The sequence below is a fragment of the Dendrobates tinctorius genome, unplaced genomic scaffold (assembly GCF_039654945.1).
Source record: "Dendrobates tinctorius isolate UK_male_01 unplaced genomic scaffold, ASM3965494v1 ptg000082l, whole genome shotgun sequence".
Lineage (NCBI taxonomy): Eukaryota > Metazoa > Chordata > Amphibia > Anura > Dendrobatidae > Dendrobates > Dendrobates tinctorius.
In genome coordinates, this window is record NW_027361750.1 from 20113051 (window position 1) to 20140000 (window position 26950).

Here is a 26950-nt window from a genome sequence, read left to right on the forward strand (position 1 = left end):
GGACTGGAGTTGAGAGACACTGTCCTAAGGACTTATCTATTTTGGATCTTAAGGCCTAGGTATATGCAGGCTCCTCTCCACTGATGGCTCAAGCAGTCAGGGGGTTAGGGAATCCTGTTCTCAAAATCCTCTGGAAATAAAATACATTTGCAAGATAAGAATATCCCTTTAATGGGAATGTTTCAACAGAAAATGACCTTTTGTTTAAATCAGGTTTTTGTATTAAATGTATTGACAGCTCCTCAGTGTCTCTCCTCCCTGCTGAAATCTCACATTGCTAAGTACAAGCTCGAGCTGTCAGTCAGGCTGGGTGCACTGTTATGAATGAGTCACCGGAGGAGGAAAAAGCAAAAATACAAGCTAAGTCCAGAAAGCCGGAGAGGTTGGTAGCTAGCGGATTGCAGGCCCCTGATCCTATTCACAACAACTAACAGTAGCTGTGGAGCGTTCCTACGGTGGTCCTAGACGCCTCGTCTCAGCCAGAGAACTAAACAAGCCTAAAGAAAGAAAGGGGAAATCTAAACTGCCCCAGAGCAGACCCCAAAGCAATAGACAGCCCCCAACATGTATTGACGGTGAAAACAGATGAAAACACAAACACAGACAGAAAAACAGGCAGAGCAAACGATGGGGCCCAACTAACTAGATAGGAAAGGACAGAAAAGATGCTGGCTGCAATCCGCAAAAACCCTACCAAAAATCTCCCAACACGTCTGATAGGAAAAACAGCCCTGAAGTCACTAGACTTCAAAATCCCTATATCAGCACTCTGATATATTCTGAAGACAGAGCAAAAGAGAATTAACCGATCAGGGACAAAAATGGAAATTCAGCAAAGCCCCAGCCGGGGCTGGCTGAACACAAAACTAAGCAAATCAGACAAAATCTCATGGAAAAATAACAGTGCAAAAACTTAGCTTTAGAAGACAGGAACTGAACTGGAGGCCAGAGCTCAGAGCAGAGAAATCACCAGCAACCCTACAGGGCGTCGGCTGCCTTATATCCACTCAGAGATTCTGGATGTCCAATCGCAATCCACCTGTTCAGGTGACAGGTTTCTCCCATCCAAATCAGTTTCACCACCTCCTTTCACCAGCAGAGGGAGTTCATCGGACATCAAAGGTGAACGAGAAAATGAGCTCATAACAGTGCACTCATGAAGTTGTATTATCAGAAATATACAGTCATTTTGATATAGATTTTTAGAGAAGTTCACCAACCTAATCAGGTCCAAGATCATACCTGGCTGAGGTAACACAGACAGTGCCTGATACATGGCCCAGAGAATGTTACCTGTATAAAAACAATTTCTGTCCTAAATGAGTATTTTGCCAATAGAATGGGCCATTTATTACAATCAATGTAACAGACAAGAGGAAGTTTTACCATAACAAATGATCTGAACATGGTTTTAACCCCTTCATGACCAGGCTATTTTCTGTTTTAGTCGTTTTCATTTTTTCTTCCAAGAGCCATAACTTTTATATTTTTCCGTCCCCATAGCAGTATGAGGGCTTGTTTTTTGTGGGACAAGCTGTGATTTTAAACAACACCATTCATTGTATCAAAAAATTCCAAGTGCAGCTCCACAATTGTTGTTTTATTTACCATGGTCACTATACGGTAACATTAACATGGCAATATGATTCTCCAGGTTAGTACAATTATGCAGATACCAAATAGGTATAGTTTTTTTTATTATTTAAGTGGTGAAAAGAAATTCAGAGATTTGTAAAAAAAAATTTTTGCTTGTGTCACCATTTTTAATTTTCAGGATATGTGGTTGTGTGACGGTTTATTTTATCCCCACGGAGTAGACATTTTTACTGATACCATTTTGGGGTAGATAAGATGATTTGATCTTCTCTTATTGCATTTTTTTCAGTGTTGCAGCAGCCCCAGAAAAACATAATTCTGGCGTTTAGATTTTATTCTCATTACACCGCTTACCAATTGGATTACTGTTTATACTCGTGTATAAGCCGACCCGTGTATAAGCCGACCCCCCTAATTTTGCCACAAAAAACTGGGAAAACTTATTGACTCGTGTATAAGCCTAGGGTGGAAAATGCAGCAGCTACTGGTAAATTTCAAAAGTAAAAATAGATACCAATAAAAGAAAAATTAATTGAGACATCAGTAGGTTAAATGTTTTTGAATATCTATATTGAACCAGGAGCCCCATATAATGCTCCATACAGTTCATGATGGGCCCCATAAGATGCTCCATACAAAATACACCCCATATAATGCTGCACAAAGGTTAATAATGCCCCCATAAGATGCTCCATAGAATAATATGCCCCATATAGTGCTCCATAAAGGTTATGGCCCCATAAAATGCTCCATAGATTATGCCCCATAAGATGCTCCATAGATTATGTCCCCATAAGATGCTCCATAGATTATGCCCCAATAAGATGCTCCATAGATTATGCCCTCATATGCTGCTCCATAGAATATGTCCCCATATTGTGCTCCATAGAATATGCCCCCATATGCTGCTCCATAAAATATGCCCCCATATGCTGCCCCCATAAGATGCTCCATATATTATGCCCCCATATGCTGCTGCTGCAAAAAATGCCATACTGACCTCTCCTGCTCAGGACCTGGCACCTGAGATAGTCACCTGTCCAGGGTCCATCGCTGCTCACCGCTGTCTGCCACGTCGTCTGTCAGTGACATTCAGGCAGCAGAGGGCACGGTGCACACTAACCATGTCACCGCTGGCTAAACGTCACTGACACAGTCCACAGCAGACAGCGGTGAGCATAATGGACCGGGGACATGTGAATATCACTATACTTACCCCCTCCTGGCGCGGTCTCTGCAGCTCTGCTTCTCCATATGCGCATATTCATGAGTTTAATGAGCGGTACCACGTGACTGCTGAAGGCAGAAGGGAAACCGTGGAGAAGCGGGGGGGCAGCAGAGACCACGCCAGGGGGGTAAGTTTGATCTGTGACACCCCCGCTCCCCCTCCCTCACCAACCCCCAGGTATATGACTCGTGTATAAGCCGAAAGGGGGACTTTCAGCCCAAAAAATGGGCTGAAAATCTCGGCTTATACATGAGTATATACAGTAATTTATTTTTATATTTTGATAGATTGGACTTTTACGAATGTAGCAATGCCTAATATGTGTATTTTTTTATTGTTAATGGGGCAAAAGGGGGTGATTTTAACTTTTGTGGGGGGATTCATAATTTTAAAAAATATATTTTTATTACTTTTTACTGTATTTAGTAGTCCCCTTAGGGGACTGGAAATTGTTATAATCTGATCACTTGTACTATACATAGCAGTGCATCAGCTGAACGCTGGCTTTCACAGGTCTATCGTCATGATGAGTACAGAGGTCTTCTTCAGACTCCAGCCTGTCATGCCAACCCATTCATGCCCAGCGATCACATCACAGGCATGCAGATAGGAGTATGAAATGACTTGCAAAAAATGCAGAGATTAACAATGGAATTTAAAGGTTAACAGTAACGGGAGGAGCTCCACTATTAGAGGCACATAATAGTTTACTAAATCAGCCATCATCTGCCAGGAAATATACGGCTCTACATGCGACTCTGCATCAAAGCCAGGGACACAACATATGACTGTATGTCATATTTCGTGAAGGTGCTAATATTTTAACCTCTATTAAAAATATGAGGTCTGAAATCTGATTGACATACAGGGGCTTCTCATAAAATTAGAATACCATCAACAAGTTAATTTATTTCAATTCTTCAATACAAAAAGTAAAACTCATATATTTTATAGAGTCATTACCATTACAGAGTGATCTATTTCAAGTGTTTATTTCTGTTAATGTTGAAGATTATGGCTTACAGCCAATGAAAACCCAAAAGTCATTATCTCAGGAAATTAGAATACTTTAAAACATCAGCTTGAAAAATGACAAGGCTCCCCAAACCATCACTGATTGTGGAAACTTCTCACTAGACCTCAAGCATCTTGGATTGTGGCCTCTCCACTCTTCCTCCAGATTCTGGGACCTTGATTTCCAAATGAAATGCAAAATTTAATTTTATCTGAAAACAACACCTTGGACCACTGAGCAACAGTCCAGATCTCTTTCTCCTTGGCCCAGGTAAGACGCTTCTGGCATTGTCTATTGGTCATGAATGGCTTGACACAAGGAATGCGACACTTTTAGCCCATGTATGTCGTGATATGTCTGTGTGTGGTGGTTCATGAAGCAATGACTCCAGCAGCTGTCCACTCCTTGTGAATCTCCCAAAAAAATTTGAATGGCCTTTTTTAACAATCCTTTCAATTCTGTGGTTATCCCGGTTGCTTGTGCACCTTTTTCTACCACACTTTGTCCTTCCATTCAACTTTCTATTAATATGCTTGGAAACAGCACTCTGTGAACAGCCAGCTTATTTAACAATGACCCTTTTGTGGCTTACCCTCCTTATGGAGTGAGTCAATGACTGCCTTCTGGACTTTTGTCAAGTCAGCAGTCTTCCCTATGATTGTGGAGCCTATTGAAACAGACTAAGGGACCCTTTTAAATCTTAGGAAGCTTTTGCAGGTGTTTTTGTTAATTATTCTTATTTACTGAGATAATGATTTTTGGATTTTCATTAGCTGTAAGCCATAATCATCAACTTTAACAGAAATAAACACTTGAAATAGATTACTCTGTTTGTAATGACTCTATATAACAGTGGCGGCGAACCTATGGCATGTGTGCCAGAGGAGGCACGCAGAGCCCTCACAGTGAGCACGCACGCCATCTCCTCTGGACTAGAAGTGGGGAGGGGAGCGGCTGAGCAGCAGATCACAGGAAGCAGAAGCCAGCTGCTGCGGCTAACTCCTGTGCCCGCTGCTAAAGAGAAAAGAATATTCACTGCACTGGCAGTGAATATTCATTTCTCTTATAACACGCACAGTTTCAGCCACAGCCTCCAGCAGCTGCTGGGCTCTCATGGGTGTCCGCTCATTAAGGTAATGAATATTCACCTCTCTTCACTCCTATAGACATGGAGAGAGGTGAATATTCATTACCTTAATGAGCGGAGACATGTGATCGCTCAGCTGCAGATGCTGCTGTTACAGGAACAAGATGCTGCAAGGGTGCGCACGGATTGTAAGTAGGATTTTTTTAATGCTTTTCTCATGGGGCCATGCATACTAGGATAGGGATGAGGAACCAAGCATGCAAGGATAGGGATAAGGAGCCATGCAGACAAGAATGGGGATAAGGAGTCATGCATACCAGGATGAGGATAAGGAGCCATGCATTCCAGGATAGGGATAAGCAGCCATGCATACAAGGATAGGAGTGAGGAACCATGCATACCAGGACAGAGATAAGGAGCCATGCAGACAAGGATGGGGATAAGGAGTCATGCATACAAGGATGGGGATAAGGAGCCATGTATACAAGGATGGGGATAAGGAGCCATGCATTCCAGGATAGGGATAAGCAGCCATGCATACAAGGATAGGAGTGAGGAACCATGCATACCAGGACAGAGATAAGGAGCCATGCAGACAAGGATGGGGATAAGGAGCCATGCATACAAGGATGGGGATAAGGAGCCATGCATACAAGGATGGGGATAAGGAGCTATGCATACAAGGGTAGGGATGAGGAGCAAGCATACCAGGATAGGGATGAGGAACCATGCATACAAGGATAGGGATGAGGAGCCATGAATACCAGAACACGGATGAGGAGCCATGCAGACAAGGAAGGAGATAAGGAGCCATGCATACAAGGCATAGTATCTTGGAAATGGGAATACTCCTTTATTTGTCTCTGATATTATACACCCAAGGGCATTGGTTGCCCCATCTGGGATACTTATGGCATATCATTATATTATATATAGCAAGTGAAATAGAATGCGTCATGGTGTTGTTAAATAATAAAAGAACTATTCTATAATTTTGTATTTTATATAAGTCAAGATGTTGGCAAAAAATACTAGAAGCGCAATTTTTGTATTTAACATAGGGTCAGATGTTATATTTATGGGTGCAAATATAACCATGCTTACATGGGCGTACCCACCGTGGGGCAGGGGGGCAGCTGCTTCCCCCTAGAAGCAGGGGTGCGCCCCTATCATGATGAGGCCACCTGTTTTTACTGCCGCTGGCCCTTTAAAGCTTTGGGCATGGCGGTTTTACAGGTGCACGTGCTCGCGCAAGCATCAGTGAGTCAGTGACCGGGTGCCCTACACATAGGGTTTAAGAACGCCTGACGTTGAACATCAGGACGTTCTTTGTGGGTGGAAAGAGAGCGCTTTGCTCTCCCCGTTTCCCACCCCTGGCTGCAGCGCGCCACTGAACGTATCGGGTCAGGCATCCGGAGGACCTCCTAGTACCCACGCGCTCCTGAGGCAATCACTGTTATTCTATTCAGTCAGTGACATTACGCCGGATCTGGGCTGATGTATATACAGGGGCTAGGGGCTGGCTGGGCTGATGTACATACAGGGGCTGAGGGCTGGCTGGGCTGATGTATATACAGGAGCTGGGGGCTGGCTGGGTTGATGTATATACAGGGGCTGGGGGCTGGCTGTGGCTGATGTATATACAAGGGCTGGGGGCTGGCTGTGGCTGATGTATATACAGGGACTGAGGGCTGGCTGTGGCTGATGTATATACAGGAGCTGGGTGCTGGCTGTGGCTGATGTATATACAGGGGCTGGGGGCTGGCTGGGCTGATGTATATACAGGGGCTGAGGGCTGGCTGGGCTGATGTATATACAGGGGCTGGTTGTGGCTGGGCTGATGTATATACAGGGGCTGGAGGCTGGCTGTGGCTGGGCTGATGTATATACAGATGATGCTGGGCTCAGTGGGCAGGGCTGGACCTGGTGGTGATATATATACAGGTGGTGCTGGGCTCAGTGGGCTGGGGCTGGTGATGATATATGCAGGCGGTGCTGGGCTCAGTGGGCTGGGGATGACGTATATACAGGTGCTGGGCTTAGTGGGCTGTGGCTGGTGATGATGTATATACAGGTGCTGGGCTCAGTGGGCTGGGGCTGGTGATGATGTATATACAGGTATGGGGCACATTATACCTTATGGAGCAGTTTCATTCACCTTTTTCATTCTAAAATTTTACAATCTGAGCGACCATGGCTTGCCCCCCCCCCAGTTTTGATCTTGGGTACGCCTATGCATGCTTATTGAGCCCAAAATAAGTTCCTATTTTAAAGTGTAGGTATCTAGAACTGTTATATGGGTTTTACCATCTATTTATGATCTGCCGTATGATTTTTCTTTCCATCTTTTAGTTGCTACTAATGTAAAAGCAGTTGTAATTCTGGTGACACTACTAAAGTTTGTTTTCTCTCAACAACATGATAAAGGGTCATCCTCGACTTTGCTCTAGAGCCATCGGCATTCTTGTTACACCCTGATACATGCAATTGATCTATCGTCTCTTCGTTCTTTTTGCTATTGATAGTTATTCTTCGGTAAAAGATAAATAATACATTTCTCTTTTTATTACAGATCAGTAGTGCTGAGAAGCGGCCAGCCCCAGACATGGGAAAGAAGCCAAAAACTCCTAAAAAGAAGAAAAAGAAGGACCCAAATGAGCCCCAGAAGCCAGTGTCTGCCTATGCACTATTCTTCCGGGACACACAAGCAGCCATCAAAGGCCAAAATCCCAACGCTACTTTTGGAGAAGTATCCAAAATAGTAGCCTCAATGTGGGACGGACTAGGAGAGGAGCAAAAACAGGTAACTGTTTTGTAAAACTGTGCAAAAAAAAATTGGCGTTTTAATGTCTGAAAAGAGACTTAAATGTATAGTCACTTTCATATTTAGTTTTTCGAAAATGAGTTTTATCCCATGGCAGGCATAAGAGCTATTGTATTTTTAGCCTCCTAGAATTTCAGTTCTTTGAAAAGCTTTAGTGCGCCATCAATTGCCATCTCGTGTTTTTTTTCTATTATAAACGTGAATTGAAATTCTCACCATCCAAAAATATGCTACTCCTAATCCTCGTCAGCACTCTGTTTCTAAGAGTCCACCAACTGTGTAAGAGACTGCATTCCCACCGAGCATGGGCACATAGACAACCTCTGAATTATCCTGCAGCCACATGTGCAACATTCGTTTTGTGCTCAAAAAAGAAATGCCTTTTGTGTTATAAGGAATTACAGGTACATCAATAGGCAGTGTAAGGCTTTTATTAAGATTACTTTCAAAGACTCGTACAGTTACTGCATCTTACAGAGTCATCATTGCAAGGATCCATGTATTCAACACATTTTGTTGCATTATGGCAAATCAAAGAAATTACTGTAACCGATAAACTAATGATATTTAAAATGTAATATATTACACTGTGGATCATCAAAGCAACCAACATTCCATCTTTTTAAATACTGATAGGACTCATTTCCTTTTAGGCTATTATGAGCCTAAATTCTAGTAACTACATTAAGTAGCAAGGCATATTTTTCAGCTCTCAATTTTCACTCATATTAGATTTTTTAAAAACTTTCAACTTTCAGCCAAACACATCTATAAAGTCATAACATAATAGCCATATAGCTAAATAATACATTTCTGACAGTCTGGAGCTGCCACTAGGAGGAGCTTTACTAAAGATTAATTTATTATAGAGTTCAATTGGATCTGCTGTACAAAGGATCGTAATCACTAGGTCTGTGTAATAGCGGTACAGGCAGACTGAATTTTCTCATTTATCTCAACGGTGAAAGAGCAGATGGACTAAAGTCAATAAAAGGAAATGTACAGTCAGGCTTGGACTGGCCCACAGGAGAACAGGAGAATCCTCCGGTGGGCCCTCATGGAGGAATGTGCTCTCCACCTATATGAAAAGTAGTTGGCACAGTACATTTGTTTCACTATGTTCAGACAAGGGCATCATCATCTCAACATTCATTTAACAAACTACCCTGTTTATTATTATATAACTGACGACATATTCCCGTTAAAATACACAGCTTGTTTTGCAAAAGAAAAAAAAAACAATCCCCCATATTCTTATATTGAGAGATCAATTAAAAGTTAAAACTCTCAAAACACAATGATGCAAAAAAATAAAAATACAGTGTCCTCAAGACCCAAAATATCCGAATCACCCAGAGGTTGGATCTGCAACGCCTTCATCCATTTTTTTTTTTTGCCACAAAATAACATCAACCCATCTTCATAATGGAGCTGCGGTAACCTTGAAAGGAAATATATGTATTTAACATCAACAAAGACAATTATTTCAGAATCCTCAGTGAGATATTTTGTGAAAAAAACACAATACTGCGGGAAGGAAATCGTGGAAGCAGGTTTATTATATAGAGTATTCCTTTTGTTTTGTTCATTGGCGGCGCACAAAGGACTTTTCTGTCAGTCAGCGCCTGTTTTGCTTGAATATCTAATTCTTATTTTATTGCACAATGGTCTGCAGGTTTAGGTAGCTGTGGAAGAGTTTTGAATGTACTAGAGCAATAAAATCACTTTTTTTATATTAAGCAAGAAAAAATATACCTGTTCCATAAAAAAAAGTCAAGTAAATGTAACTGTTTATTAGACTAATATTTTCCACAGACCCGAAATTCCAGTGTTATGACTCCTCCTATTCTGAGTATTATTTCTTTTTTATAAATTTCCTATATGACTAATAACCTGGTTATTTTAAAGAAGCGCACCATCAAAAGGGTATACACATATATTGCCAATGAATTGAAAGAATAACATCTGAGGGCATCAGGAGTGGCAGTCCATAGATATTTCCACATTTTGGTCTACTCTACTTAACAGTCATAATATTATATTTTATGGTAAAAATGGTAAAATTGTTACAGAGCAACACTTTAAATGGGTTTTCACTTTCTACAAGCCAATTTTCACAGGGTATTTCCTTTCTGGAACCTCTAGTGATTAGCTGTAATCTGTGGGAAAATCAACTTGGCAGCAAGTGATAAATTTCCCTGCAGTGCCTCCACTGGACAGATGAGGCATTGCATGATTTTTATTGAAAGCAATTAGCTGTCCATCTTATATGAGTATGCCGGGTTCTCAAGAGTGAGAGGTGCTCTTTGTTGCCAATAGTGAAACTTTCTTAATTAAAGGGATTGTCTCTGGAAACATACTCTGTACATATCCACTATAAGACGGGGCAGATACAAAACAGAAGAGGTGCAAGAACAGGGCAGTAGCCCTTTGCAGTCTAATAGTGCATCATAAATGTATCCCTTTGACAAATGCTGATTACAGCTTTGGCGATAGAAGTGGCCCCCTTATCCCTTGCGTATCTGTTTGGCGTCAAAGGTTGTACCAATAATGACAAAGAGAAGTATGGAGGGCACCACTACATTATAATGAAAAAGGGGTTCTCCAAGAGCATGCTAGTGAAAACTTGCATGAAAGAAAAGAAAAAAGCAGCATGCCCAAAGGAATTGGGAACACCCAAGTGATTCAATAAGGGTTCAGATTGCGCTAAGGGTGCACGTTTAACACATCCGTTACATAGCAGCATTAACGCTATGTAACGGATGCGATAACGCACCTATAGACTTCTATAGACGAGCGCATCGCTAATGCATGCCATGATCAGCATGCGTTAGCGATGTGCCATCATTCTGTGATGGACCCTCGGATGCGGTCTGCAGCGTCCGAGGGTCAGTCACTGCTAGCGCAGATGAAGCATCTGCGCTAGCGGGGTCATATCACATGATCAGGAGTAGCATTATTGCAGTCCGCCCAGGGGCGTAACTACCGGGGTAGCAGCCGAAGCTGTTGCTTTGGGGCCCGGCCCATATAGTGCTGTGCTGCCATTCCCCCATGTTGCGCGTTATTACGGGGCTGCTCCTCGGCTTCAGCTGCTGCTGTGAATCCCCTCAGTCACTAATCCTCCTAGACGCCGGCAGTTAGCCCATGCTATTACACCCAGTCACCAGCAGGGGAGCTCTCTCCTCCCATCTCCGGCTGCAGTGAAGCTCAGGGGCAGTGTGTAGGAGATGACGCATGCGCAGTACACATGCCTTATATATTTTTTTTCTCTCCTGTGACTCGTGCGTCGCATCTCAAGGCGGGAAACACGGACGGGAGTGGACGGTGAGCACTGGCGGTTACATCACTGTACTGTGTGTACTGTGTACCGTGTATGTCCTGTAGTGGGGCTGCAGGGCATGCTGACACTTGTAGTGCCCCCTCCTGTAACACGGAGCTATATCCTGGCGGTGCATTGCTCTGCAGGGAGGCGTCCGTCACATGCTCTGATGACACCTGTACATGGGATTTATGTTATCTGCGGGTGCAGTGTGAAGTGCAGATAGCAGGCTGTGTGTGCATTCTTCCATTGTACCCTCACCCCACAACCACTCATACAATGGGGTGTAATCTTACTGACAAGTTCCACTGAATGAAAGGCAGAGATCAGGGTGGCTAGCAGCGGAATGGAGCTGTGGACGCCCCACATAATGGGGTCAGGACTTCACTGCGGGACACAGCCATGGGATCGGAGGCTTGATCTTTATCCAGCCTGGACAGTAATGTCTGCACACATCTCCTCTCTGGTGCTGATCCAGTCCTCCTATGCCTGCATCACAACACTTCACATGGAGCTACTAATGGTAATGTCAGCTCTAGCTTTCTTCTTCTACCCAGGGCCACTTTACACTCACATCGGGCTTAGAACTCCACTTTTGGAGATGTCAGGCGCAAACAGGCATTCTAGTATGTCTCTCCTGGTGCAGATGGAGGTCTCTGAGCTGTCACTTCCCCTCTCTCTCCCCAGCAGACTGCCAGCACATGGAGAGTGGCAGCCACCTCTCTGCGACTTTGATCGCCAGGATCGCAGGCACCGGGCACTGCTCCCAGCCCCATGCCCCACACATGCCACCCTCACTCTGCTTGCCCTGCAATGCTGCTATTAAGGGTCCCTGGGACTCTGGTGGGACACTGGGTAACACTCGGGGGAGACATCCTCTGCTCCACACCACGGAGCGCCCCGCACAAGTTGCTGGAGGATTGTAAGCCTTTGATTTAGTCCAGATGTGACAAGATCCAGCAGAGTCTAGAGGCAGGGAGAGCAGCCACCTCTCTGCGACTTTGATCGCCAGGATCGCAGGCACCGGGCACTGCTGCCAGCCCCATGCCCCACACATGCCACCCTCACTCTGCTTGCCCTGCAATGCTGCTATTAAGGGTCCCTGGGACTCTGGTGGGACACTGGGTAACACTCGGGGGAGATATCCTCTGCTCCACAACACGGAGCGCCGCGCACAAGGTGCTGGAGGATTGTAAACCTTTGATTTAGTCCAGATGTGACAAGATCCAGCAGAGTCTAGAGGCAGGGAGAGCAGCCCGCACTGGGGATGGCTCTGTATACGAGCCGCTGGGCTCTTACCTTCTTGTCCTGACACTGAGCATCCTGAAAAGGGCAGAGCAATAACTCCAACCAGCAGCGCCAGCAGCTCCATGGTGAGGGCACACATGTCTGTCTTCACTGCCACTGAGTCATGGAGATGGGGCAATGCTGGGCTTCAGCATGTGCACAATGCCAGTAAGGTCCTGGGTGATGTCGTGATATTCCGTGTATGGGTGTAATATCTGCACTCACCAGGGATTCAGAGGAGTTTCCTGCCCCAGACGCAGGGGATGGAACTAGTGTCCAGTGACGGTGGCTCCCGGGCTAGTGTGGCCTGTGCAGTCCCTGGCTGTCTGTGGTGAGCACTTGCACTGCTGCCTATGAGGATGGTGCGGAGTGTGCGCTCAGAGCCAGGCTCCTGGAGTCTGCTCCCTCCAGCTCCTCTGCCGCCTTATACAGAGAGCAGCATGTGCAGAGAGGCAGAGCTACAGCGCTCCTCACAGCCCGCCCCTCACCCTGTCACCGATCGCAGCCCGGCACTGACACAACCCATCAATCTGCCAGCAGCAGAGAGAGCAGGGCGACTGCTCCCCACAGCTACCTGCTGCCCCGTCTACCTGCTCCCCACAGCTACCTGCTCCCCACAGCTATCTGCTGCCCACAGCTACCTGCTCTCCACAGCTACCTGCTGCCCACAGCTACCTGCTGCCCCGTCTACCTGCTCTTTCTAATTCTGTTACTTAATGTGACTCTAGTATGCATTATCGGTAAGAGGGTGCGTCTTGAAGGGGGTGCGTCTTGAAGGGGGTGTGTCTTTGAGGGTGTGTGTCTTTGAGGGGGCCCCGTTTAAAAGTTTGCTATGGGGCCCAATCAGTTCTAGTTACGCCCCTGAGTCCACCAACGCTATGTGTTGAGCGGACTGCATTAACGCAATGTGAACCTAGCCTAAAAGATATCAATGCTTTATTAGTCACGCACTCACAGGTGAAAAGAAAAAAACACAGCACAAGCAGAATAAAAACATTTAAAAACAAACAATGGGAATTGTTCCATTCACGCCCATGGTTTGGCAATGGCTGACCCACACTGGATCCCACATAGCAAAGAATATTTTGATATTACGCTGGTTATAAACATGATGCTGTGATTAGGTATATGTACTATCTTTTTCATATTAGTCATTGATCTGTTCAAGCACAGCATTTTCTTGGCTTTGTATTGTACAACATTGATTTTTTCACTTTTGTCTAGAGCCTAATATCAAAATATTCTTTGCTATGTGGGATCCAGTGTGGGTCAGCCATTGCCAAACCATGGGTATGACTGGAACATTTTCCATTGTTTGTTTTTAAATGTTTTTATTCTGCTTGTGCTGTGTTTTTTCTTTTCACATGTGAGTGTTTGACTAATAAAGCATTGATATATTTTATTGAATCACTTGGGTGTTCTGAATTCCTTTGGGCATGCTGCTTTTTTCTTTTTTTTCATGAATGGTATGTCCGCCCCTCTAAGGTTATATGGACATTATGGAAGAGGGTCTTCAGTAAATTAAAGCAGGGAACCACTTGAGAGCAAGCATGTGTGGTATAATGAGGTTGTTTTTTGTTAAGTCAATTTCTTCAAAGGGTTCGACTACTACTCAGACAACCCCTTCTCAATCCCTATGCTTCCCCCAAATAAAATCTGAAGACTTTGCCATGACATGGCTGCGGGCTTCATACAGTCTGATCAGAATGTTAAACTAAGAACCTCATGTTCAGTTATATATATTTTTGCCTTGTGGCATTAGATTAATGTATTATTTTTTGGAGGTGCTGTCTATTTTCTTTTTCCAGCATACTTCAAAGGGTTTGACCACTCCTCAGACAACCCCTTCTCAATCCCTATATTTCCACCAAGTAAAATATTAAAACTTATATTCACCTCCTTTGTCGATGCTGTTCCAGCTGTGTCGACACTGCCTCTCCCAGGGCTCACTTGACATTGTTATGTCACTTGACCCCTGCAGCCAATCAGCGCTGACTTCACTCTCCTCTCTTACAGGTGTAATTGACATCCAGAGGAAATGAGAAAGCAGCCACAGCTCTCACTTCCAACAGATGTCTGATTTATCTGTAGGAGGGAAGAGTGAGGCCAATGCTGATTGGCCTCAGGGATCGCATGACATAACAATGTCACGTGAGCCCTGGGAGAGGCATTGTCAACACCGCTGGAACAGCACCGACAACAGAGGTGAGTATAATTGTTTATATTTTACTGGGAGAAACATACATATTGTGAAGCAGTTGTCCAAATAATGCACATGCCCCTAAACTCAAAATGTTCTAACCGTATTGGAATTGAGGTTTTCTAAACTTGACAACCTATTTTATGTCAAATCTATTGCCTACACAGGGAAATGTAGAATAGGAAATCTTCTGACAGGGATAAAAAAAAGCCACAAACAATGTATGGCATGATACGGATATCATATTTGCCAGCACACATGACATTTTTCAGTGTGGAATACAGATTTATGTATTTTCAGGCTTTTTATTGCTACTGAGATTTGGCAACATGGCCATAAGATCCTATAGCTCTAAGGGGAGATTTGGGTGTATCAATGGTGCCAGCGTATGATACAGATTTATGTTATATTACTTTTTTTTTAAATTGATCCTACCCTTTATGCTTCAGGCTAAACTGTATAATTTTCCATTATAATATGACAACTTTTTGCAATCAATTATACATTGCAGAAGAGCGCGGTTGAGCTGACATGTGGGAATTGTGTCACAGCTTGTAAGTATAGTAGTTTACAGGCAGGACACAGCTCAGGTACAAAGCTTGTAGCAGGAGAGGTCAGCGCTGAATAGAGGGAGCACATATAATATAGCTCAACAGTTTATAGCCGGATTCAGAAGCTGAGTCCGGCTGTCAGCGCGCGTCGTGCCCTCTCCTAGACCAGCTCTCTCTATACCGAGCACGCTCTATTAAATGAATTCCGTCTCCCATGTGAATGAGGGTCGTGGAGGAAGACCATTTCTTGCTTCTTGCATGGTGCACAAGGCACTCACAAATAAAAAGGCAGCAAGGAACATTCTGACAGGTTTACAATAAAGTTACGCTCAGTGGCTTTAAATGCTTTAGGATACAGGTTTTACAGAAAACTGAGCAAGAAACACAAATTCCCCTTCCACCAGCTAGAAAGAGCCATAAACTTACAAAAAAAATAAAGGAAAAAGAAAAAAAGTGACTTGTGATGTAACATCACCCCGTGCACAGTAAATATGTTCTCACAGCATATTGATTAAGGGCTAAAGAGAGTGTAATTAACATGGAAAGGGCATAACCTAAAGCGATGGCATGTAATTTACAGCAGGCAAGCTGTGATTAACTCAGTGAGAGTGGAGGTAACACAGAGAGAATGTTATTCGAGGCAGACTCAAATATTATGACAAGAAGTGCCAAAGCGAAGGGAGAAATGAAATATTACATCAAGCCAGTTAGTTGACAGCTAAAAGTAAAGTAATTAAATGCATCCTGTGTAAAACAGTCATTTATTATATTTTTCCACAATCTTAGCGCTATGTTTAAACAGCTCCACTTATATTGTATAAGACGTGGTTCACACCAGATGGAAAATTGGACGGCAGATTTCAGAAAAATATCAATGAAAAATATATTTCATTGCAGTTACTTATATGACATCTTAGCCTTTGAGCTTTAATGAAGTGTCACCCATTATAGCTTGTCATTAGCACATAAATCAGTGATCGTTGGTGGTCTGGACTACTTATTCTGAGAGTTGACTGGTATTTACCTCTCCTGTATATGGAGACTATTTCTTAATTATGTTTTGCTTATATAGCGCCATTAATTCCACAGCGCGTTGCAGACATTATCATCACTGTCCCTATTGGGGCTCACAATCTAAATTTCCAAACAGTATGTCCTTGGAGTGTGGAAGGAAACAGTAGTACCCATAGGAACCCAATGTAAACAAGGGAGAACATACAAAATATTTGGTGGGATTTGACACCTATAAAGCAGCAGTGCTAACCACTGAGCCACTGTGCTGATAGGATTCTATCTACTAATGATCTCCTTCAGGACAGATGGCCACTTTGATCATTAACATCAGATTGGTGTAAGTCCAACATGTGCCACCCCAACCAATCAATTGCTAGCAGCAGCCAGATATGAACAGTTTCCAGAGAAGGACAGGGCACCACAGTTCCAGAACAATATTTAGTAGACAATTATGGATACCTCAGATGAGCCACATTCAGATGAATAGAAGCTGATCGGCAGTACCCAGAGCTAGCTGCTGATTGGAAGGGGTACCGGTTACTAGACCCCCAACCGATCTATGATCAAATATTGATGACCTTTCCTAAGGACAAGTCATCAATTTCAGTGTAGTGTAAAATCCATTCTATAATTTAAAGGATTTTAGCAGTGAAGTGACAACTTATATTGTGCAAGTTCTCCCACTTAAAAAGATGAGAGAGACCTGTAATTGATATCATAGGTAGACCACAACTATGAGAATCAAACTGAGAAAACAAATCCAGAAAATCACCTTGTCTGATTTGGCAAGATTTATTTTGCAAATTATGGATCAAAATAAGTATTTAGCCACCTAAAAACCTGCAAGATTTCTGGCTCTCGCAGAACTATAACTTCTTCTTTAAGAGGCTCCTCTGTCCTCCACTCATTACCTGTAGTGATGGCACCTGTTTTAACATGTTATCAGTATAAAAGACACCTGCTCACAACGTCAAACAGTCACACTCCAAAGTCCACTATGGTGAAGACCAAAGAGCTGTTGAAGGACTACAAGAAACAAAATTGTAGCCCTGCGCCAGGCTGGGAACACTGAATATGCAATAGGCAAGCAGCTTGGTGTGATGAAATCAAGTGTGGGAGCAATAATAAGAAAATAGAGATCATACAAGACCACTGATAATCTCCCTGAACTGGAGAGGAGAAAACCAACCAAAAAAATGGTGTGCACATACATATAATGACTAAAAATAGAAATCTTTATTTAGACACCTGAGACACAGCAAACATTAAAACCAATGTTGCACCCCATTATTACATTTGCATCTTTTTCTACTGCATATGGTAGTGTGCCATCTCCCCTTCTTTATTTACACTGATAATCTCACTCGATCTGGGGCTCCATGCAAGATCTCACCCCGTAGGTTCAAAATGATCACAAGAACGGTGAGCAAAAATCCCTGAACCACATGGGGGGACCTAGTGAATGATCTGCATAGAGCTGGGACCACAGTAACAAAGGCTACCATCAGTAACACACTACACCACCAGGGACTCAGATCCTTCAGTGTCAGATGTGTCCCCCTGCTTAAGCCAGTACATGTCTGGGCCCGTCTGAAGTTTGCTAGAGAGCATTTGGATTATCCAGAAGATTATTGGGAAAATGTCCTATGGTCTGAGGAAACCAAAGTAGAACTGTTTGGTAGAAACAAAACTCGTCGTGTTTGGAGGAGATAAAATGCTGAGTTGCATCCAAAGAACACTATACCTACTGTGAAGCATGGGGGTGGCAACATCATGCTTTGGGGATGTTTTACTGCAAAGGGACCAGGACGACTGATCTGTGTACATGAAAGAATGAATGGGGCCATGTGTCATGAGATTTTTAGGGCAAACCTCCTTCCATGAGCAAGTGCATTGAAGATGAAATGTGGATGGGTCTTTCAGCATGATAATGATCCCAAGCTAACCACCAGGGCAATGAAGGAGTGGCTTTGGAAGAAGCATATGAAGGTCCTGGAGTGGCCTAGCTAGTCTCCAGATCTCAACCCCATAGAAAACCTTTGGCAGAATTAGAAAGTCCGTGTTGCCCAGCGATAGGCCCAAAACATCACTGCTGTAGAGAAGATCTGCATAGAGGAATGGGCCAACATACCATCAACAGTGTGTGCCAACCTTGTGAAGACTTACAGAAAACGTTGTCAACAAAGGATATATAACAAAATATTGAGATGATCTTTTATTAATGACCAAATACTTATTTTCCACCATGATTTGCAAAATAAATCTTGCCAAATCAGACAAGGTGATTTTCTGGATTTGTTTTCTCATTTTGACTCTCATAGTTGTGGTCTACCTATGATGTCAATTACAGGCCTCCCTCATCTTTTTAAGTGGAAGAACTTGCACAATTGGTGGCTGACTAAATACTTCCCCACTGTATTTTCAGGTGTTCATAGAAGTTGTGCCTGCACACAACCTCTCAGGTGGGCTACTTCATTTTACTTTCCTTTGGACCCAAAAGAGTATCACTCGATCGCTTAGTGCTCTTTGTTTCCCTACAGTTTTTCTACCTATACTTTATTATCAGTACTTTTGGTGGGATGTAAGGTTTCTCATATCTACTGAAATTGCAGCAGAGATTCCTTAACACCTCCTAAGGTTTCCTTAAGGTCATTGTCAGCTCCTCCTTTTTGTGTCTATATCTTACCCAGCTTTCCTGCATAGTGTCCTGTTTGCTGTTTTTGCCTCTTGGCTGGAATCTCTTCTCTCCCATCTTAGCAAGTGATCTATTGCCCTATACTTACAAAACCTTTTGGGTTTTGTTTGAGCTAAGGGTGTACTTTTGGTTTATCTATTGTGTCACAGACCTGATATCCTGACCTCGTTTACCTGTCTTCTGCCTGCCCCGACCCTCTGCCTGTCTTCCATTGTGAGAGAGCACCATTTGCTTTCAAATATTATTTACGAAACACACATCTAATTTTTTAGGGTTGTGTGTACCCTGATTTACCTCTACTGTAAATTTGTTTCTGCTGTTACACTGAGAAAGACATCTGAAAATAGCATAGATGATATGTACTCAACGATCTAGGATTAGATGTGTTCTCTGAAGCTGATGGAGCTGCTAAAGAGTTAACTAGTGATTGCCATGTGTAAGCCGCATTATTGCTAGCTAGGATTGATCCAGTTGAACTCTTGAACTAATTTAATGAAAGGCATTTAGCTTGATAGTTCTCCTAACTAACACTCTCTTACTTATCAGTTCATTGACTTTGTGCAGTTCATGGGCCAAACTGTTCCATTGCAGGAGCCAATAAATTAAATGATACCCCACTTGTGCCATCCACAGACCAAATATTGCTTTATAACAGTGCACACAATAAAACACATGCTGTTAATTAAATCATTTGCAGAATATTCTAAAGGTTTGTAATATTGTTCGCATTTGAACACTAGTTTGTCTAGGATTTGGACACTCGTGCCCATTTGCCTGGACTAGCCAACCATCTAGTACTTGCAGGAGGCATTGTCCAGTCAACTGATGTGGTAAGATTTATATATACTATGCAAAGTCAAGCAAAGGCTTCAATATACATTAGATTAAATTTGGCTAACGCGTCCATTTCCTGGGACAAGCCAACCATCTAATGTACATTAGGGCCTCCTCATTTTCCTGTAAAGTTTTAAATCCATAATTTGTATCATCGCTGGAGAATTTCCTTTCTTTCACTGCTGATTGCTATGCCTGGACATGGGTGGCTCGGTGATATATATACATTGTGAATACCACTACAGTTTTGGTGAGCTGACTCTCCCTCTCCCCTCTTCCCATACGTTGGTTATGATATTGTTGGGTTCCACAATTGGATGTGTTGAAAAAATGTTCCTCTGCTATATGTAGTCTTATTTTCGTATAGAGCTGCTCCAGTTCATGGTCAGTGCATGCCAAAGCTCCTGGCCAGGGAAGGAAGCATAAGAGAATATATAGATACACAGCAGGGGCTCACTGTTGCTTCTTTCTGTGATGTAACACATTTCCCTGCCTGTTTTATCACAGGAGCACATGTTTCTGCCATGTCATCAGTCCTGTGGGGCCATCAAAAATCAAGTCAGTGACATATATTAGTTCAGCTGGCATTGTAGATTCTCAGTCACTGACTTGATTTATGATGAATTCAAAAGGCTGGGGTTGTGGAAGAAACAATGGCTCCTATGATAAAACAGGCAGGGAAATGTGTTAATTCACAAAAAGAGGCAGCTGTAAGCCCCTGCTATAACTTCTGTATACTGGCCCAGATCTTTGATATGCACCGACTATTAACTGGACCAGCTCTGCATTGTTGGACACAGCAAATAACACAATACAAAGCAGGGGCACATTTATAAGATTATCTCAGCACAGGAACATTTTGGAACACATGTGAAATTTATTATTATTTCAAGGTTTATTATTAAAATATACTTTGTTGGAAACCACTTTAAGATGATGATGTCAAATGTTGAACTATATACATTTTGGTTGGCAGTGAACGACTTGCTTATTGGCAAGTTCATAGAATACTATGTGAAATGTAGTTTGATTATTTGTGTATTTTTGCAAAAAGAGGTGAAGACAAAATCTTTAGTCAATTCTTGAGAACAAAGAATATTAACAGCTTTATGACCTCTTATGTGTCTATTTTTCATTGTATTTCACTACAGTTCTCTGCACCTCAGGACACATGTATCAGTTTGCAAGAGATGATTTTTTTTTTGGCTTAGTTAGGATTGATAGTGGTTTTTTTACAGAGTAATATAATGTTGTAATTTCTTCAGAGAAGAATAGTCGGATCAATGAAATGCTTTTTGGAAAATGATTGTTACTATACGTATGATAGAATCCCATTACAGTGATGAAGCAACTATCATCTTGTTCTGCAAGAAAATTGTATTATTCTATCGATCTAACTGTTTTTTGACTTTTTCAAGTACAATTTTAGTTTTCTGTGATGTTTTACTGATACTGATGTCCAGGTATTAAAATAATACAGTGAATCATTAGCAAAAGTAATTGAAATATGTTACAAGTGAAAATAAACTTTACAAATATGTACACGTCTTTTAGGAAAAAACATGTAAAAGTTGAGTAAACATCAGTAGCTCCATCGTAACGTTTTTCTCACAGACATTCAAAATATGTGCGCCTATTTTTACAGCCATAGTTCCCATCACAGCTATAAGTTTGAAACTTTACTACCGTAATTCATGGTGGTTGTGCTAAAATAATATATTCATCTGTTAACTACCCTCTCCAGGTCCAACAATGTGTCTGAGCTGCTGTTCCATTGATTGTGTATGGACTATATGGTGACGTCACTTTAACAGCACTGCTGCCAATCACTAGGCTGCGGCACTGTTGATGTGACATCACTTCTGTAACCTATACCGAATCACCGGAGCATAGGTAGAAGCGCAGTGCTAGACTCGGGAACAGTGAGTAACATGCGATTTTATTATTTTCAACGTGGCTACCACACATTAGTGAAAAGGTTAATGTCCTTTAAAACTTTGTGATGTGCTGAGAATTGTGACATTAATAAAATAATAGTAGAAATGATCGCCTGATGGTCAGAGATCTTTGATGCCACTTATCTTTGGTGAAAAAAAAAGTAATTGCATGGGCGAAGTCTTACATAACCAACATAAATTATTATATCTAAGTTAATTGTAAATGTTTGTAAAGTGTCATATAATATTGACCAACCCTTTATTTAAAAAAACTACTTTATGTAAAACGTATCAAAAACCTTATTAAAGAAATAACTAATAGAGTAAATTACCCATGATGCTTCAGATGATGAGGAATACTAAAGTATCACTCAGTATCGTGTATGATAGTGAAATGATTGACAGGTAGCACACAGTTTTGTCAAAATATGCCCAACAAACCCTGAATCATGCATTAGCCATACTACCAGGTACAACAACAGATTATTATATTATGATATTCAAGGTAGGAGCTGTCAGCAACCTAAACTATATTAGGTCTGAATTCTATGCAATTCAAAAATTACTAAAGTGGAGATTAGCACCCTAATAAGAAAATGGTGTTGGTGCCTTCACTCCACATTATAAATATCCTTTGGTCAGTATGCTAACCATACTCAAATATAAGTCATAATGTCCTGTATCTGTTGTGTCAGTCAAAATATATATTATATGACAGAGCTAAACAAATAATACACATAAAGATAGAATAAGATAGATATACCGTATGATCAAAGTGCATAAGTAATTTTAAAGGGGGCCTGTCATGCGATTCATACTGCCCAAATAACAGTCTGGCAGCATGATTGTAGCCAGGTATACTATTCTCTGAAACGCTCTAGTGTTTCAGAGAAAATTTACTTTGAAGATCTTGGCGTTGATCTTAGCCAGAAATGAGATCCGTCCATAGCCACCCCGGCCCACTCTTCCCATCGTCGCTGCAGGTGATTGACAAATCTCTGCCACGCGTGTACAAAGAAAGAGATCTGTCAATCAGATTCACTTTAACTAGTTCATATATAAGTGCAATGAGTCGATTATGTACTTAAATGCCCAAGAGGTTCACTCCTTCTTTATTTCTACAAGGGGTTCATCAAGGGACCTGTGGGGCCAGGGGAATGTTGGTGGTTATCAGCAGCAGATCTTGATGTATGGCTGTATGGAATTTAGACCTAATATATTTTAGGCTTTTGATGAATTCTACCTTGAATACTATAATGTTATATCTGTAGTCATATTTGTTGTTTTAGCTGATATTAAGGCTGATGTAAGATACCTGATATATTAGGCAAATGTTGACAATGCTGTGTGTTAGCTGTCTATAAATTCATTTTAATACATGACATTGAGTGATATTTTGGGGTAATTTACTATATATGTGTTCTTTAAATAAGACTTTTAATTAAGTTATAAATAATATATAGAAATGTCTCAGACCTGAGTTTACCACAAGTACTTTAGGAAAGGGAATACCAAGATTGTCTTTCATAAAAAAAAATTATACACTGTATATGGCCAGCATAAGACTTATATCAACCTTCCAACATTTGATGCTTACTGACAATGTAATTTAAAAAATCTTTTCACTAAAAGTACTTGTCAGTTCGACTTAATATAATACATCATAGGATTGGAGAAACATTTACATGTTTAAAACCCTTAAGCTTTCCATAAATGAGAAATTCCATCATAAGGAGAAGAACTAGTGGATGACTGTTTTCCATATAAAGTTCTGATGGCTACTTGGTATGAATGGAAATAAAGCACTTCCTCACGAGACTCGGTACAAGGTCACTGGCACTTAAACACTTAACCAAATTAGGTACATTACTTACTATGTGCATTTGAAAGACATCTTTAAGCAATATAAAATCCACTGTCCCTTATTTTCAAAATTAGATTCATTGAGCAAAATTATTAGAGACTTTGAACAAATATTCTTCGGATCAGATTACTGTATGGTATCAGCTAACATAGGTTTCAGAAAATAGGATGTCTTGAAGGATTAAAGAGAATATCTCAATGACCTACTTCAAATGGATTACATAATATTCTAAAACCATACAATATCAAACACTACAATGAACGTAATCCAATATTTCTGAATTTTTCTCCCAAAAACCACATGCCCATTCTATAATAATCCACTGGCTGAATATATCTATACAGTTTTAAGATAGTAAAAGTTGACATCGATATAAATGTTCTGGGGGGATCTCTGGGGGATTGCTTTTTTCTAGCAATCTATATTAATTTTATACATGAAAAACATATTTAAGATATGTCATCATCGTCTAATTCAATCAAGAACTTTTAAAATCCATTTGTATGTTTTTTTATGATTTTTACTTCATTTTGTTTATTTTATTTTTCATTTCCTTTGGGTGGACAAGAAAATTGATAGGGTATTTGGACAGGGATTGTCCTATGAGCCTTAATGGAGAACCATATAATTGTGAAGGAGATAATGGCTAATGAAATCAATTATTAACCTTATATAAGCAAGTTCAGATGTAGTATGGCAACATGGCGTCTATATCCTGAACAATGCCCTGGAAGGAATCTTTGGAATGTGAAGTGAATACACCAAGACACCATATATGGAGTGAAGTTGGCATGGACCTATCACAGACTGACACCATGGTTCAGAAGATATATATATATATATATATATATGTGTATATATATATATATATTGGAAATACCCATAATTTAGAGAAGGTCTGTTGTGACCAACATCAAAGTAACTTGTTTTTTGTTTTGTCAGTAAAATAATACAAATTAATTAACTGCATCTCCCCCAAAAATTTAAATTTTGATATATATGTTTTCCTGAACACTTGAGAAAGTCATAGATTGCCACAGAATTTGATAATACGACACCTACAAGGTTCTACTGCTGTTGCATCCCAATTTGTATCTTCCATATGGTAAATATATAGTTTTTTTAGGGTCATAAGTGAAGAAAATAATTGCATATGGAATACATTGGTATTGTTGGTGATGGCACCAGTTGTAGGATTAAATATTCTAACCTTTAATATCTCAAGGGCAATTGAAATCTCTTTTTAGCTCACTAATAATACTTATTCTTTAAAAAATCCTTAATATCTTGAGACGCTTTGATTTACCCCAGCCTAAAGGCCAACTTTACTTTTTTGCCATTCTATTAAAGATATGCTTAATTTCAGTAATTCTGTTTTAAATATTCTTCAACATTCACTTAACTCTTTTGTCTAGTATGATTTATGGTTTGGGTGTTTTGTGTAGCCATCTTTCACGACTCTTGATTTTTCTGTCAGAAAGAACAATTCATCAGGATGATATATCTACAGTATTTGACCCCTCTGTGGTAATCACTTCAATATTTCTCCTGGTCATGGTGGATGCCGACTCATGTCCTCCTAACCCCCAGTGAAGTTACTGTTGGACTGACATGTATGGAACAATTTTTTAGAAAGATTAAATGAGAACAATTTACTATCTTCAAATGATTGGGACACTCTGAGCTTATGGAATTAGTAGTTACGCAGTACAGTAGTAGTAACCAGTCAGAAGACTATCGACAGAATTCAATACTATCACAAGCAAAAGTAATCATTAAAACTAATGGTAAATTATCTATATTGTTTAATGCTGATCCAACAAAAAATAAGAAAAACACAGTTCCTCCAACAATTATACTCTTGGTATCTAGAAAAACTGAATTGTCAATTAGACTTCTTTTCTCCTTTAGGGCAGATGAAATACATACAGGTGTTTCTCACAAAATTAGAATATAATCAAAAAGCTAATTTATTTCAGTTCTTCAATACAAAAAGTGAAACTCATATATTACATAGAGTCATTACAAACAGAGTGATCTATTTCAACTGTTTATTTCTATTAACGTTAACGATTATGGCTTACAGCCAATAAAAACCCAAAGGTCATAATCTCAGTAAATTACAATACTTTATAACACCAGCTTGAAAAATGATTTTAAAATCCGAAATGTTGGCCCACTGAAAGGTATGTTCAGTAAATGCACTCAATACTTGGTCAGGGCTCCTTTTGCATCAATTATTGCAACAATGCAGCATGGCATGGAGACGATCAGTCTGTGGCACTGCTGAGGTGTTATGGAAGCTCAGGTTGCTTTGATAGCAGTCTTCAGCTTGTCTGCATTGTTGGGTCTGGTGTCTCTCATGCCCCATAGATTCACTATAGGGTTAAGGTCAGGCGAGTTTCCTGGCCAATCAAACACAGTGATACTGTTGTCTTTAAACCAGGTATTGGTACTTTTGGCAGTGTGGACAGGTGCCAAATTTCCATCTCCAGAAAGCTTGTCAGCAGAGGGAAGCATGAAAGTGCTCTAAAATTTCCTGGTAGACGACTGCGCTGACTTTGTTCTTGATAAAACAGAGTGGACCTACACCAGCAGATGACATGGCTCCCCAAACCATCACTGATTGTGGAAACTTCACACTAGACCTCAAGCAGCTTGGATAGTGTCCCTATCCACTCTCCCTCCAGACTCTGGGACCTTGACCTCCAAATGAAATGCAAAATTTACTTTCATCTGAAAACAACACCTTGGACCACTGAGCAACAGTCCAGTTCTTGTTCTCCTTGGTCCAGGTAAGACACTTCCGGCATTGTCTATTGGTCATGATGAGTGGTTTGACACAAGGAATGTGACACTTGTAGCCCATGTCCTGGATACGTCTGTGTGTGGTGGCTCTTAAAGCAATGACTCCAGCAGCAATCCCCTCCTTGTGAATCTCCCCCAAATTTTTGAATTACCTTTTCTTAACAATTCTTTCAAGGCTGCCGTTATCCTGGTTGCTTGTGCACCTTTTTCTACCACACTTTTTTCTTCCAGTCAACTTTGCATTGTAATTTTCAGTCACACGCAGATTTATTATTCAGTATTTCATTTGGTTAGTTTTTTGTAATTGTAAAAATATCAGTAATTATTGTCGTTCAGTGTAAAAATTTACCAGTGCTTACTGGTCAAGACATGATGAAGAATATCAACCTTAAGCCTAACACTGTAACTTGTACTAAAACAATGAATGTGTGATAAAGTTGATTTCTTCTCAGAATAACCCATATTTCTATGCTCTATTGGATCCTCATAGCGCCATCATAGACATAACAAAGGTGGGTCCCTGAATCCACTAAAGGGAGAACCATTCATCTGACTGAATTGCAGTACCACAGGTGAATTGTATAGCCAGCTGCAGCTTCCTCTGGGGATAACAGTTTAGGGGTTTCCTGGATTAGTAATAATCTATAAAGAGCCATGCTGAGACAACCCTTATAGCCTATCAACACCGTTT

General features: G+C 41.2%; 1 protein-coding gene across 3 annotated transcripts in view; it reads left to right on the forward strand.

Moving 5' to 3' along the window:
• TOX (thymocyte selection associated high mobility group box) overlaps positions 1–26950 on the forward strand; it is a 342737-nt gene that overhangs the window by 286243 nt on the left and 29544 nt on the right. For all 3 annotated transcript variants that reach the window (XM_073583952.1, XM_073583953.1, XM_073583955.1), the window contains one exon: positions 7499–7729. In XM_073583952.1, the coding sequence (XP_073440053.1) occupies positions 7499–7729 (231 nt within the window). The remainder of the gene's footprint in view (positions 1–7498; positions 7730–26950) is intronic.